Here is a 15866-nt window from a genome sequence, read left to right as displayed (position 1 = left end):
ATGTGGAATTTTGAAATTAGTTGGTAGATCAAAATAATAACAATAATAAGAATAAGAATAAGTAATACTCTGGTTTATTTCACTTCCACCTGTGTCACTTGCGTTGGTCCACGAATAGCTACAGCCTGATGCCCCCTCATCTGGTACGCTGTAGGTGGTTTGATCAGTGCCCTGAGTGACAGTACAGGTGATGTTCCCTGCCCCACAAACTTGTAGAAGACAATCTGGAGGACGGAAAGACAGGACGATCACCAGAGGCACGATTCGATTGTGAAGTGCCCTCAGGTCTGAGCTGGGTAGACTGTCACAAATCGATAGACTGTAAAAAAAAATTATCAGACAGCTGCAGCTCATTGAAAACACAACAGCCTGAGTCTTCACTAGCACCGGGACAGTGGATCATATCAGTCCAGTTCTCAGGTCCTTTCACTGCATCCTGTCCATCAAAGAATAGATTTCAAAATATTGCTGTTGGTTTATAAGGCACTGAATGGTTATATACATTTCTAATCTACTACTATTTAACCATCCAGTCCCCTCAGGTAGTCTGGGACGGGTCTACTTTCTGTCCCCATCAGTCCAAACTAAACATGGAGAAGCAGCACCCAGTTCTAATGCTCCACGCATCTGGATCAATCTCCTAAAAAACCATGAGGCTTCCACCACCACTGTTGTGATATCCCAGCAGCTTCAGCAGAGTCGGTCCCATTACTCTGCTGTAAAGCTCCTCCTCCTCCTCCTCCTAAAACACTATCATACTATTTGGGCTCCAATGACGGATTACAACTTATGATCTTCTTCATAAAGAAATATAATATAAGTGTGACAAATTTTATGACATATTTTAAAGCTGAGAATCGTAACACTGACTTCATTATGAACTTGTTTTGTATTTCTGACTGACAAGCGAACACGTTTGAATCATTTAAATTAAACATAACTAACATCCGACAGATCTACCAGCCAATCACAAGTGACTTTTTGTTTCAAAGGTCTGTGGTTTCATCCAATGGTGAAGTGAGATGAGTTCTCACCAGCGATTTCGTTGCGATTCATATGCTAATTAGATCACACCTTCGCTCAGCGACTCCCCGGCGGCACTCCCCCCTCCCCAGCCCCCCCACTGCTCTACCGGGGGTATGTTTCTGCCAGTTTGTGTCACGGGTGAACGCGGAATTCGCATCCTGTAAACGGGCACTGACTGCCAACATTTGGCTTTTCGTGCAGTGAGAGAGTTTCTTTGGTCTCAGCTGCTCAATGATCAGAGTAGAAGCTGCAGTCGGTTTGTACTGAGCTGAAGTTTCTGTTTCCGCCTCCACTCTGACCTGCTCTCACTTTAACTAATAATCACTCATTACTACTTATCAGGACCTGATCAGTACATGAAGTAACTTAGTGTTTGTTTGATGCGCTCCAGCGTTTGAGGCTGCATTTAAACATCATGAAAATTGACTCAACATTTTGTGCTCAGTACAAAATGAGACGAGACGCTCACAGTCTCATTAGCACAGGGACACAGAAATACAGAAAAAGATATATGTGGAAATAAATTTAAGACATTTATTTCTATATTTATTCCTTATTTATTTATGCATTTAAGTCTTTATTTATACATTCATTTATATATTTATTTATAATTAAGTCATGTTTCGTCTTCCATATTTTCTACTGTACAGTATTAGTACTTTAGTTTCCTCCTCGTCCTCCAGTCCAGCAGGCGTCGCTGTTGGCTCTGAGCTCGGTGTCTCTGTTTTCCTGCCGCTGGCTCTCTTTGTCCGCTCCGGGACTCAAAGTGCGCAAAGACGAGGAACATGTCCGCCGTGCAGCTGCTGCGGGTGTCGGTACGTGAGCGGATCAGCGCTGCCGCGGAAGGCTTTCTGCTGCAGGTGGAGAAAGGAGGAGAAACGGCTCGAGTCCCGGCGCTGAGGGCGATGCTCACCAAGCGGCTCGCGGCGGCGGCGGAGGAGATCGTCGCGGTGATTGAGGAAACCGTGGCGGAGTACGAACACAGAGTGGAGCGGTCCGAGCGGGAGGTCTGCCGCCAGAGGAGGCTGCTGGATGCCGTGATGAAGCCCGAACTCCGGCTGCACAGAGTCGGTCAGTCCCTCGAGGAGCCGCTCACAGGCTAACGTTAGCTAGCTCCAGCTCTGCTAACACGAGTTGATCAAACTAACACTCCTTAAAGGGAATGATGAGTTTAAAACGATGTCTGGTTGGTTAAGTTGATGAAATGTGTAGATCAAAGGATCAGGAGCTTTGACCCTCAACGGCAGCCCGGGGTCACGTGTCCTTGATAATCATCTGCAACATGCTGTTAGAAAGCTCAGCACACATCTGGGGTGTTCATGCATTTTGGCTCCTTTTGTGTAAAAACAGACACATATTGTGTGAATAATTATGATACTGGCATATTTTAAAGTCAGTATAATTTCTACATCACTGTTGTGTTATATTAATAACAATAGACCCTATTTGTGAGATGCTTGATTTCGAAACGATCGCTGTGACACATAGATGAATAAATCCATGTACGTCATAGCAACACTTTCCCTGAACTGGAGAATCTGGGTTTTATTTAAATACTAAAACTGGTTTACAACATGGATTGATTCAGTCACTGGAGTTGTGCAGTTAAGATGACTCCTGCTATTCCAGTCTATTCCTATTCCACTCCACGTGTTGATAATCGTAATATATTACGCTTGTTTCAGGACAAAAAGTAAAACTTGCGGTTCTGTCTCGCTCCAGATGCCATCTTGAGAAATCTCCCCTGGATGCTTCAGCTTCAAGTGCTCGTGCATCACGGTTGTGCTGCTGTGATCATTTTGGATTTGCAGAGTTTACTGAGAAACATGTTGTTTGGTGTCCGTCTAAAAAACTCCCACACTTTAGATGATCGTGGGCTATTTGCTTTTTGGGTGAATTCAAGCTTTGACTCGACGCAGCCATCTTCCTTCCTCCTAATGACGTCATCACTAGAAGACCAGACAGAGATGTGAAGAGAGTTTGTGGTGATAAGAGCTGACGACGGTGTCGGGGTGATGTAAACATGATCACATGATCTATGCAGCAGAGTTAATACGTCACTTCCTGTCTCTGTCTGCTGCTCCACCTTCACCTGAGTAATGAGGAGGATTTGATACTGTTGTGAACGAGTCTGTGCAGAAAACCTGCTGCTGTGTTGTTCATGTGTGAAACACAAACTCTGGAGAAACTCTGGAGACAATTCTCTGGTTGTTACCCACAGGTCATGTCTGAAAACAGCTTAACCAACTAACTAACCTCCACTCGCTCTGCTCTGTTAGTGTCCTAATTTGTTTATTTGGCCTCAAAATATAAAACTTTTTTACTGGAAACACTTCCAGTGTTTAAAGCTGCTAAATTTACGAGCTGCGTCGAGATGTTGAGGTAACTATGAACTACCTCAACATCTCTGCTTCCTGAGTGTGATCATTCAAAAATAATAACAGTCGACATTAAACGACACAACACAAGTTTTTAAAAACACTTCAGGGAACTCGGAAATGATAAACGTGTGTATTTGTGTTTCAGTGTGTCCTGCAGACGTACAGCAGCTGATGGTGAATAAAGAAGAGGTTCCCCCTAAGCAGCAGCAGTTGAGCCCCATTGTGGACCAGGAGGACCCAGAGCCCCCCCACATTAAAGAGGAACAGGAGGAACCGTGGACCAATCAGGAGGGAGAGCAGCTTCAACAACTTGAGCAGGCTGATATCAAGTTCACATGGACTGCTGTCACTGTGAAGAGTGAAGAAGATGAAGAGAAACCTGAGTTGTCACAGCTTCATCAGAGTCAGACTGAGGAGAACAGAGCGGACTGTGGAGAACAAGAACCAGCCAGGAACTCAGGTCCTGATGGACATTTACAACAAGGTACTGAGGACAAGACTGAAGGCAGTGAAGATGATTGGATGCAGACCAGGGAACCTCAGTCTGGTTTAAATACAACAAATAACAAACAGCCTCTAAGTGATATGAAATGTAAAACTGGTAAGAAAGCATTTGGTTGTTCTGAGTGCGATAAAACATTTAATCAAAAGTACAATCTAACTATACATATGAGGAATCATACAGGACAGAGACCGTTTAGTTGCTCCGAGTGTGGTAAAAGCTTTCTTCAAAAGTGCCATCTAACTGCACATATGACGATTCATACAGGAGAGAAACCATTTAGTTGCTCCGAGTGTGGTAAAAGATTTAGCCGAAATGGCCGCCTAACTGTACATATGAGGACTCATACAGGAGAGAGACCGTTTAGTTGCTCCGAGTGTGGTAAAAGATTTCTTCAAAAGGGCTATCTAACTGCACATATGAGGATTCATGCAGGAGAGAAAATATTTAGTTGCTTTGAGTGTGGTAAAAGATTTCTTCAAAAGGGCTATCTAACTGCACATATGAGGATTCATACAGGAAATAAAGCATTTAGTTGCTCCGAGTGTGGTAAAAGATTTCTTCTAAAGGGCAATCTAACTGCACATAGGAGGACTCATACAGGAGAGAGACCGGTTAGTTGCTCCGAGTGTGGTAAAAGATTTTTTCAAAAGGGCGATCTAACTGAACATATGAGGATTCATAAAGGAGAGAAAATATTTGGTTGCTTTGAGTGTGGTAAAAGATTTAACCAAAAGAGCAATCTAACTGGACATATGAGGACTCATAAAGGAGAGAAAGCATTTATTTGCTCTGAGTGTGGTAAAAGATTTAGCCGAAAGAGCAATCTAACTGTACATATGAGGACTCATACAGGAGAGAAAGCATTTAGTTGCTCCTAGTGTGGTAAAATATTTAGACTAATGGATGTTGGGACATGGTTTTTGGGAGACCAAAGCTCTGCCTATATGTGCAGCCAAAAGCCTGAAGCCGCATGTCCCTCCAGGACTTAGTCTACCAGGGGCCATCAACATCACAGAGGTGTGAAAACCCCCCCAGGGACACAGGTTTCAACTCCCATTGGTCACTCTGGACCCCATGACCTGTGAGGTCACCGGGCCAATATAAGGCCTGTTCCCCCTATTTTCGCTCTCTTCCTACAATCCTTCCACAGGAGGGAAGGCTGTCGAGCCTCTTCTCCAGCTCACATCTTCTCTTCCCATCCAACTCTTCGAGAGGAGCACAAAGGTGCAGCTTTCAGCTCATCTCACCAAGGAAACCTCCTCGCACTCCAAGCTCTACCAACCCTTCAAGCAGCGACTCGATGTCCTGCTGGAGAACTTCAAACAGCAACTGAACTCAACAGAATCACCAAGGCAGGAGCCACAAACCAGCCAGACGACTTCACAGAACTTCGAACTGCACAGCATCTCCTTTTCTCCCCTTTCCACGGACGGGTAACACATCTTGGCTTAATAATTATACTAGGCTAAGCAAGACTGTTTATTCGATTCTGTGTGATGTTTATGAGTTTGATTTGTGGTGTTGTGATATTTTGGTTACAAGTTACTGAGAAAGTAATGTTAGTCTGTTATGCTCTTCACAGTCTTTCGTTGCATCCAATCTAGTAACTTTGTCTAATTTGGCACACACACACAGACACACGCATAACTCTTCACCTAATTAGCTCTGACCCCTGCTACATGTCGTAAAGACAATAGGGGGGGGGGGGGAGGGTGTTATCTTCAAAGTGGCCAGCCGCCATTTTGGAAGCACATAGGGGGGGGGGGGAGAGGGTGTTATCATTTTGGCCAGCCGCCATTTTGAAAGCACGCTGACTCACACAGACACACACACATACCTATCTTTGTTTAGTAATTACACTGTTAGTAATTTGTGTTTTTATACTTTATTATATTCATAATAAATGTTTTTCTTTCACAAATGTTTTTTCATTAATGTTGCATAAGTGAATTTTGCCAACCTCTACACTGTCAAGAACTCCATATCCTTCAACTTAGCTAACTATCTATATGGTAATTTTGGTTATAGTTATTAATTTAATTGTTAATCAGAGTTCCAAATTTGTAGTTAATTTAATATTAATATTTCATATTTTATTTTGATAACCAAATTTATTGAATGCCGAAAGGCACACCATTTTATGGTATCACGTTTGATGCATTATGGCACAACATGGGTAATGTAACTGCATATGAGTAGTCATATGGGAGAGAATGAATTTACTTGCTCTGTGGTTAAAGATTTAAGTTGCATCGTTTGCAACAAAAGATTTATTAGGATTTGTCAGCAACTATTCATATTATACATATTCATAGTTCACTGTTGTAAATAGAGAATTTAGATGTGAAAACTTGGCCAATAAAATAATTCTGATGTAGGTGTATGAGTTTGTATATATATACAAATAAACATGTATAAATACACATTTACAGCCTTATTTTTATTATTTATATTGTATTTATTATTACATATTTTTTGTACAGGTAAACATATTCATAGATTTATAGGAAGCTGGTTAAGTAAGATAATTGTTAATTAATGACTTATGGAGAAGGGGTGAGATTAAATAAATTTGTGCTTCTCACTCATTTTCGAATATGTAGATTAAATCATGAAGCACTGCTACTAAATGCAAAACTGCGTGAGGCTGCCAGATTCTGGAAAGAAAAGCACTTGTTACCAGATGGTCAATCTCCCACCTGTAGGCGGACTCATCCCCACCAGAGATGAGCCCAATGAGGGTGGTGTCGTCCGCAAACTTAAGGAGTCTGACGGACTGGTGACTGGAGGTGCAGCTGTTGGTATACAGGGAGAAGAGTAGAGGGGAAAGAACACAGCCTTGAGGGGAACCGGTGCTTATGGTCCTGGAATCAGAGACATGCTTCCCCAGGGTCACGTGTTGCCTCCTGTCAGACAGGAAGTCTATGATCCACCTGCAGGTGGAGTCAGGTACACTCAGCTGGGAGAGCTTGTCCTGTAGCAGAGCCGAAATGATGGTGTTGAAGGCAGAGCTGAAGTCCATAAACAGGATCCTGGCGTCGGTTCCTGAGGAGTCCAGGTGCTGGAGGATGAAGTGAAGGGCCATGTTTACTGCATTGTCTACAGACCTGTTGGCTCTGTAGGCAAACTGCAGGGGGTCCAGGAGAGGGTCAGTGATGGCTTTGAGGTGGAACAGCACAAGGCGCTCAAATGCCTTCATCACCACAGAGGTCAGGGCGACGGGTCTGTAATCATTGAGTCCAGTGATCTTTGTTTTTTTGGGGACAGGGATGATGGTGGAGGTCTTGAAGCAGGCTGGTACGTGGCATGTCTCCAGTGAGGTGTTAAAAATGGCTGTGAACACCGGAGACAGCTGATCAGCACAGTGTTTCAGGATTGATGGAGAGACAGAGTCTGGCCCGGCTGCTTTGCGGGGGTTCTGTCTCCTGAAGAGTCTGTTGACGTCCCTCTCCAGGATGGAGAGAGTCGTCACTGTGATAGGGGAGGAGGGAGGGGGCTCTGAGGTGGGCAGTTGTGGAAAGGCGCAGGCCTTTGCTATGGTGGGGGAGGTGCAGTTGATGGGCTGGAGGGTGGTGTCACGGGGGATGGTGTCAGGACTGTCCCATTGTCTTTCAAAGCGACAGTAAAACTCATTCAAGTCGTTGGCCAGGTGTGGGTCGTTAGTGGAGTGGGGGGCTCTAGGCTTACAATTTGTAATCTGTCTAAGCCCTTTCCAGACAGAGGCAGAGTCATTGGCTGAGAACTGGTGTTGGAGTTTCTCAGAGTACAGACGTTTGGCTTCTCTCACCTCCTTGCTAAACCTGTATTTTGACTCTATAAACCTGTCTCTGTCCCCACTCCTGAAGAGTTTGGCTGTGAACCAGGGTTTGTCATTGTTGTAACACACCCTGGAGCGTGATGGGACACAGCTGTCCACACAGAAGCTGATATAAGAAGTCACAGCCTCTGTGTACTCGTCCAGACTGTTTGTAGCAGTCCTGAAAACCTCCCAATCTGTACAGTCCAAGCACGCCTGATGATCCTCCACAGCTTCACTGGTCCACTGCTTTGCAGAGTTTTAGTTTCTGCCTGTATGCAGGAATCAAATGGACCATGACCGAGAGTCCCAGTGCAGCCCGGGGGACGGCGTGATAGGCACTGCTTACTGTGGTGTAACAGTGATCCAGAATATTCTCCTCTCTGGTCAGGCATTTCATAAATTGTTTATATTTGGGGAGTTCGCAGGTGAGATTTCCTTTGTTAAAGTCGCCGAGGACAGGAGTCCGGGTTAGTCCGTTCCACACACAGTATCTGGTCGGCGAGCATGCGTTGTGCCTCTTGCACGTTAGCCTGCAGTGGAATGTAAACACCGACCAGAATGAATGAAACAAACTCACGGGGGGAGTAGAAGAGTTTGCATTTGATAAAAAAATATTCCAGATCAGGAGAACAGTGCTGTTGAATCAATGTCACATCATTGCACCAGCCGCAGTTAGTATAGAAGCAGATTCCTCCACCTTTCGTCTTGCCGGAGAGTTCCATGTGGCGGTCCGCTCTGAAAAGCTGGAAGCCAGCCAACTGCAGCGCAGAGTCCGGTATCGAACCACACAGCCACGTCTCCGTGAAGCCCAGAACGGAAGATGAGGAGAAGTCTCTGTTCTTACTAACTAGTAGCTGGAGTTCGTCCAGCTTTTTGCACAGTGAACGCACGTTGGAGAGGAATATACCTGGTAGCGGTGTGCGAAGTCCCCGCCGGCGGAGACGCACAAGTGAACCGGCACGTTTACCTCTCCTCCATCGCTTCACTGTATGTACGAAGGTGAGGGCGCCTTTGACCAGAATATCCAAAATTTCGACAGATGAGGCAATAAAAGTCGGAAATAAATTCTCAGGAGGTATGACCCTGATGTTCATGAGCATTTCTCTGGTGAAAGAGCTCCCGGTTCTGAGGCAAAACACTGAATTAACTAACAAAACAAGACAAAACATCGCGCACCAACACACCGAGGCAGCCGTCCGCGGCACCATCATTGTATTTCACACATCTGCAGGGATGTAAAACTCACCAGGATATTTTTCATTAGACTTTAGAATAGGGTTATGGGTCGGATAAATAAAGTGACCTCTGAGCGCCCTTCTGGTTCGGAAGTGACCGAAGGACGGAAAGTTAAGTGACTGGGAACAGCTGCAGCTTTTTCCTGCCTCACTCTCGATGCTAACACACTAACTACAGCTAACTAGCTCGTTGTTCACTAGCAGCTAGTTAACACTGACGTTGTGCCACGGCTAGCTGGAGCTAACAGCTAACTCACTCAAACAGCAGAACACGCAGTTGGGTTCTTTACGGACAGATCTTGATGCTAATTGAAAGGTGCGTCTAATGCTAACCTGTGTTCACAACCGAGCCCCATTCAAACTATAGCGCTGCACCGTTTACCAGCAGAGAAACTGGGGTTAGAGGCAAGTGGAGCCACGAATCACTTCGGTAACGAGTGTAAAAGAATAAAACCCTTTAATTAACAGGATATTTGCCAGTAATTTGGTGGGACTTCCAGTCGCGGTGGGCGGCACCAGTCGTTAGCAGTGGGAGCTAGCTCTAAAAGTAGAAGCTTTTCAAACACATGGCCTCCGTGGTTCCGCTCGTTGATTGAGACTCAGACATCTCGGCGTTTAAACCCTTCATCTCCAGCACGTGCACACACACGCACACACACACACACCCCGCCACGTTTGTCTTGACTGTTTCCTCCGTGGACCAGAGAACAACACGTACCGGAGGCTAGCTAGCTAATTAGCTTGAAAACACAACAAAAGATTGTCACCGGTGTTTTCGAGGCATTAAGAGTCAAACTCGCGGCTGTTCGGCTTCAGAAACGTCCCAGATTGATGTGCAGCGTCCGTGTGGGTGTTGAAATGTCAACTGACCTGACTCCTGTCGGGCTCATTCTACCACAACTGACTGCGTACGTAGCTGCTAACCACCGACAAGCTAACAGGCATTAGCTGCTGGCGCGGAGGGACCCCTGGTGCAAAGAGGTTTAGGAGGCTGAGATCTGCCTGAATGAATTTATCTTTACTTGTGCATCAGACAGAAAATCCTGCAGATTGTTTCCACTTTTTCTCAACTCCAGGTTAAAAACACACTTACTGTATTACTGCCATAAGAATATATAGTATAGTAATTGTATTATTACTATATGAACTAATGCAGTATCTGCATGAAGATGTTTCTCACTCAAACAGCTCTAGGTTTAAAATAAAGTACAAAGAAATGTTGTTCACAAGGTGCAGGGACACTGTTCCCTTATTTGGTCACTTAATTAGGGCCCGCGCACCGACAGTGGGCCCTATTGAAATTGACAGGATTATTATTATTATTATTATTTTTCAGGCAAAAGAAGGGGCTTTTTGAGGGCTTCAACGTGCTCAAATCGTTACCAAAGTTTGCAGAAAGTTAGAAAGTGGTGAAAATGTACGTATTCTGGAGTATTTAGAAATGGGCGTGGCAAAATGGCTCAACATCGCCACCTGGAACGCAATCCACAGATTTAAGTCACAATTATGATATGAACTGGTCAGGCAGGGTGTCGTCTAACACGTCTCATCCCCACAACAGCCACATAGTTTCCTCCACCAAGCAGGTTATGTTTCACCCCTGTCTGTAAATTGGTTGGCTATAAACAAGATTACCCAAAAACTACGGGCCGGATTACCACGAGACTTGGTGAACAGATGTGGTATGTATCAGTAAGAACCCATTACATTTCTATGATGGACATCTGGAGAGCACATCACCCAGACAAGAAACAATTTACTTCTTTCTCATCTCGACACCAAACATACTCCACTTTTTACTGGGGGGTCAGCAGAAGGACATTTGCGTTCACATATACAGCTCCTCTGGAGAAGGTCCTGAGGTTCTCCAGAGTTCTGTGCATGTCTGAAAGCAGCTTTAGACTGTAAACAACTCAACGACACAAACACTAACTATAATTTATTGCTTTTAGTACATCCTCACCTTCCGGAGGCACAACCTTTTTACGGCAGACAACTGTAAAAAGAAAACATTCTTACATCAGATCGTTGGATAAATGGAAATACACGTTTTAGATTAAAAGTATGAATACAAAGAATACAATGGAATAAAACACAGTATCATTAAACTTCATGAATAGGTCTGCCAGGAAATGATACTCACCGGTGCAGTTAGATGTGTGCACTTCTTGCTATGGAGAAGAAACAAAGGGACAATACAGTGACAACAGGATTTTGGGTCGCATTGTCGGGAGGCGAAGGCGGCACGAAATCTCTCTGTGCAGGAAAAAATCTGGATTATGTTATTGTCCTAGTCTGAGTTCACAGAATAAAGTTTTCACACATGTCTGTTGGTTGCTGGTTGGTTTATCAGCAGCATAACAAAAAATGTATTTACACCAAACATGGAGGAGGGATGGGGTCGCAGCATGAGAAGAACTCGTTCAATTTTGCAAAAATCAGGACAAAGGGTCAGATCCTTACTTTAACATAACAGATTAAAAAAAATCTGCAGTCATATTTAGTGAGTTGATATTTATAAGCGATTTAGTGCAGCTTAAAATTTTCAAATTTCTTTAAATTATTTGTTCCACAACTGTAGTTTAACTGTAGCCTTTCTAGACACATATTTTGTGTTGCTGTATTATACTGTGTTAAGTTTATTTCTCTTTAGCAGACACACGTAGTTAAGAGTAAAATATATGTTTCATTGGTTTTCATTTCACTCTGTAATCATTTAGGTGATCAGACCACTCCCTTTTTTCTTTAATATGTCTACTATAACAACTAGACAGTCGTGCTGGATGGTCCAGCCTTGGCTGAGGTATAGATTCTGTACCTTCTATTCATAATTCTGAGAATGAAGTTCGTCACCAAACATTTGTGCATAACAAAACAAAAACATATTTTTTCAGATTAGAGCTGTAATACCTCTGAAAGCCAGTCTCCCCTGTAGATGACCCGTGGGAAGCATTCTGAGGTGATGAAGGTGCTCACGTTCGCACTCCTGACTGTACCATCCTTCCTAAGTCCTTCCTGATCACGAGCACGGAGTGCTAATGACAACATACAAGATGAGCTCAACCATCCTACTGATGAAGTGATAACATATGCATGCCAATACAAGAGTGAAGCCGATAAAATTAACATTTTGCAAGATGTGGAATTTTGAAATTAGTTGGTAGATCAAAATAATAACAATAATAAGAATAAGAATAAGGAATACTCTGGTTTATTTCACTTACACCTGTGTCACTTGCGTTGGTCCACGAATAGCTACAGCCTGATGCCCCCTCATCTGGGACGCTGTAGGTGGTTTGATCAGTGCCCCGAGTGACAGTACAGGTGACGTTCCCTGCCCCACAAACTTGTAGAAGACAATCTGGAGGACGGAAAGACAGGACGATCACCAGAGGCACGATTCGATTGTGAAGTGCCCTCAGGTCTGAGCTGGGTAGACTGTAACAAATCGATAGACTGTAAAAAAAAATTATCAGACAGCTGCAGCTCATTGAAAACACAACAGCCTGAGTCTTCACTAGCACCGGGACAGTGGATCATATCAGTCCAGTTCTCAGGTCCTTTCACTGCATCCTGTCCATCAAAGAATAGATTTCAAAATATTGCTGATGGTTTATAAGGCACTGAATGGTTATATACATTTCTAATCTACTACTATTTAACCATCCAGTCCCCTCAGGTAGTCTGGGACGGGTCTACTTTCTGTCCCCATCAGTCCAAACTAAACATGGAGAAGCAGCACCCAGTTCTAATGCTCCACGCATCTGGATCAATCAACTAAAAAACCATTTGGCTTTTCGTGCAGTGAGAGAGTTTCTTTGGTCTCAGCTGCTCAATGATCAGAGCAGAAGCTGCAGTCGGTTTGTACTGAGCTGAAGTTTCTGTTTCCGCCTCCACTCTGACCTGCTCTCACTTTAACTAATAATCACTCATTACTAGTTATCAGGACCTGATCAGTACATGAAGTAACTTAGTGTTTGTTTGATGCGCTCCAGCGTTTATGAGGCTGCATTTAAACATCATGAAAATTGGCTCGTCAACATTTTGTGCTCAGTACAAAATGAGACGAGACGCTCACAGTCTCATTAGCACAGGGACACAGAAATACAGAAAAAGATATATGTGGAAATAAATTTAAGACATTTATTTCTATATTTATTCCTTATTTATTTATGCATTTAAGTATTTATTTATACATTTATTTATATATTTATTTATAATGAAGTCATGTTTCGTCTTCCATATTTTCTACTGTACAGTATTAGTACTTTAGATTCCTCCTCGTCCTCCAGTCCAGCAGGCGTCGCTGTTGGCTCTGAGCTCGGTGTCTCTGTTTACCTGCCGCTGGCTCTCTTTGTCCGCTCCGGGACTCAAAGTGCGCAAAGACGAGGAACATGTCCGCCGTGCAGCTGCTGCGGGTGTCGGTACGTGAGCGGATCAGCGCTGCCGCGGAAGGCTTTCTGCTGCAGGTGGAGAAAGGAGGAGAAACGGCTCGAGTCCCGGCGCTGAGGGCGATGCTCACCGAGCGGCTCGCGGCGGCGGCGGAGGAGATCGTCGCGGTGATTGAGGAAACCGTGGCGGAGTACGAACACAGAGTGGAGCGGTCCGAGCGGGAGGTCTGCCGCCAGAGGAGGCTGCTGGATGCCGTGATGAAGCCCGAACTCCGGCTGCACAGAGTCGGTCAGTCCCTCGAGGAGCCGCTCACAGGCTAACGTTAGCTAGCTCCAGCTCTGCTAACACGAGTTGATCAAACTAACACTCCTTAAAGGGAATGATGAGTTTAAAACGATGTCTGGTTGGTTAAGTTGATGAAATGTGTAGATCAAAGGATCAGGAGCTTTGACCCTCAACGGCAGCCCGGGGTCACGTGTCCTTGATAATCATCTGCAACATGCTGTTAGAAACCTCAGCACACATCTGGGGTGTTCATGCATTTTGGCTCCTTTTGTGTAAAAACAGACACATATTGTGTGAATAATTATGATACTGGCATATTTTAAAGTCAGTATAATTTCTACATCACTGTTGTGTTATATTAATAACAATAGACCCTATTTGTGAGATGCTTGATTTCGAAACGATCGCTGTGACACATAGATGAATAAATCCATGTAGGTCATAGCAACACTTTCCCTGAACTGGAGAATCTGGGTTTTATTTAAATACTAAAACTGGTTTACAACATGGATTGATTCAGTCACTGGAGTTGTGCAGTTAAGATGACTCCTGCTATTCCAGTCTATTCCTATTCCACTCCACGTGTTGATAATCGTAATATATTACGCTTGTTTCAGGACAAAAAGTTAAACTTGCGGTTCTGTCTCGCTCCAGATGCCATCTTGAGAAATCTCCCCTGGATGCTTCAGCTTCAAGTGCTCGTGCATCACGGTTGTGCTGCTGTGATCATTTTGGATTTGCAGAGTTTACTGAGAAACATGTTGTTTGGTGTCCGTCTAAAAAACTCCCACACTTTAGATGATCGTGGGCTATTTGCTCTTTGGGTGAATTCAAGCTTTGACTCGACGCAGCCGTCTTCCTTCCTCCTAATGACGTCATCACTAGAAGACCAGACAGAGATGTGAAGAGAGTTTGTGGTGATAAGAGCTGACGACGGTGTCGGGGTGATGTAAACATGATCACATGATCTATGCAGCAGAGTTAATACGTCACTTCCTGTCTCTGTCTGCTGCTCCACCTTCACCTGAGTAATGAGGAGGATTTGATACTGTTGTGAACGAGTCTGTGCAGAAAACCTGCTGCTGTGTTGTTCATGTGTGAAACACAAACTCTGGAGAAACTCTGGAGACAATTCTCTGGTTGTTACCCACAGGTCATGTCTGAAAACAGCTTAACCAACTAACTAACCTCCACTCGCCCTGCTCTGCTCTGTTAGTGTCCTAATTTGTTTATTTGGCCTCAAAATATAAAACTTTTTTACTGGAAACACTTCCAGTGTTTAAAGCTGCTAAATTTACGAGCTGCGTCGAGATGTTGAGGTAACTATGAACTACCTCAACATCTCTGCTTCCTGAGTGTGATCATTCAAAAATAATAACAGTCGACATTAAACGACACAACACAAGTTTTTAAAAACACTTCAGGAAACTCGGAAATGATAAACGTGTGTATTTGTGTTTCAGTGTGTCCTGCAGACGTACTGCAGCTGATGGTGAATAAAGAAGAGGTTCCCCCTAAGCAGCAGCAGTTGAGCCCCATTGTGGACCAGGAGGACCCAGAGCCCCCCCACATTAAAGAGGAACAGGAGGAACCGTGGACCAATCAGGAGGGAGAGCAGCTTCAACAACTTGAGCAGGCTGATATCAAGTTCACATTGACTGCTGTCACTGTGAAGAGTGAAGAAGATGAAGAGAAACCTGAGTTGTCACAGCTTCATCAGAGTCAGACTGAGGAGAACAGAGCGGACTGTGGAGAACAAGAACCAGCCAGGAACTCAGGTCCTGATGGACATTTACAACAAGGTACTGAGGACAAGACTGATGACAGTGAAGATGATTGGATGCAGACCAGGGAACCTCAGTCTGGTTTAAATACAACAAATAACAAACAGCCTCTAAGTGATATGAAATGTAAAACTGGTAAGAAAGCATTAGGTTGTTCTGAGTGTGGTAAAACATTTAGACAAAAGTGCGATCTAACTGTACATATGAGGACTCATACAGGAGAGAGACCGTTTAGTTGCTCCGAGTGTGGTAAAAGATTTATTCAAAAGGGCAATCTAACTGTACATATGAGGACTCATACAGGAGAGAGACCGGTTAGTTGCTCCGAGTGTGGTAAAAGCTTTCTTCAAAAGGGCGATCTAACTGTACATATGAGGATTCATACAGGAGAGAAACTGTTTAGTTGCTCTAAGTGTGGTAAAAGATTTAGCCGAAATGGCGATCTAACTGTACATATGA

General features: G+C 44.1%; 1 protein-coding gene across 1 annotated transcript in view; it reads left to right on the top strand.

Annotated features, from left to right (window-relative positions):
• The first annotated feature begins 1671 nt into the window (after nucleotides 1-1671).
• The window catches only part of LOC117761169 (titin-like), a 190964-nt gene continuing 176769 nt past the window's right edge, over nucleotides 1672-15866 (top strand). The window contains exons 1-3 of the mRNA XM_034584835.1: nucleotides 1672-2097; nucleotides 3553-4008; nucleotides 15087-15542. Coding sequence (XP_034440726.1) covers nucleotides 1812-2097; nucleotides 3553-4008; nucleotides 15087-15542 — 1198 coding nt within the window. The 5' untranslated portion in view covers nucleotides 1672-1811. The remainder of the gene's footprint in view (nucleotides 2098-3552; nucleotides 4009-15086; nucleotides 15543-15866) is intronic.

The sequence above is a fragment of the Hippoglossus hippoglossus genome, chromosome 5 (genome assembly GCF_009819705.1).
Source record: "Hippoglossus hippoglossus isolate fHipHip1 chromosome 5, fHipHip1.pri, whole genome shotgun sequence".
NCBI lineage: Eukaryota > Metazoa > Chordata > Actinopteri > Pleuronectiformes > Pleuronectidae > Hippoglossus > Hippoglossus hippoglossus.
Note: the sequence above shows the minus strand (reverse complement) of the source record. Positions and strands in the feature narration are given on the sequence as shown.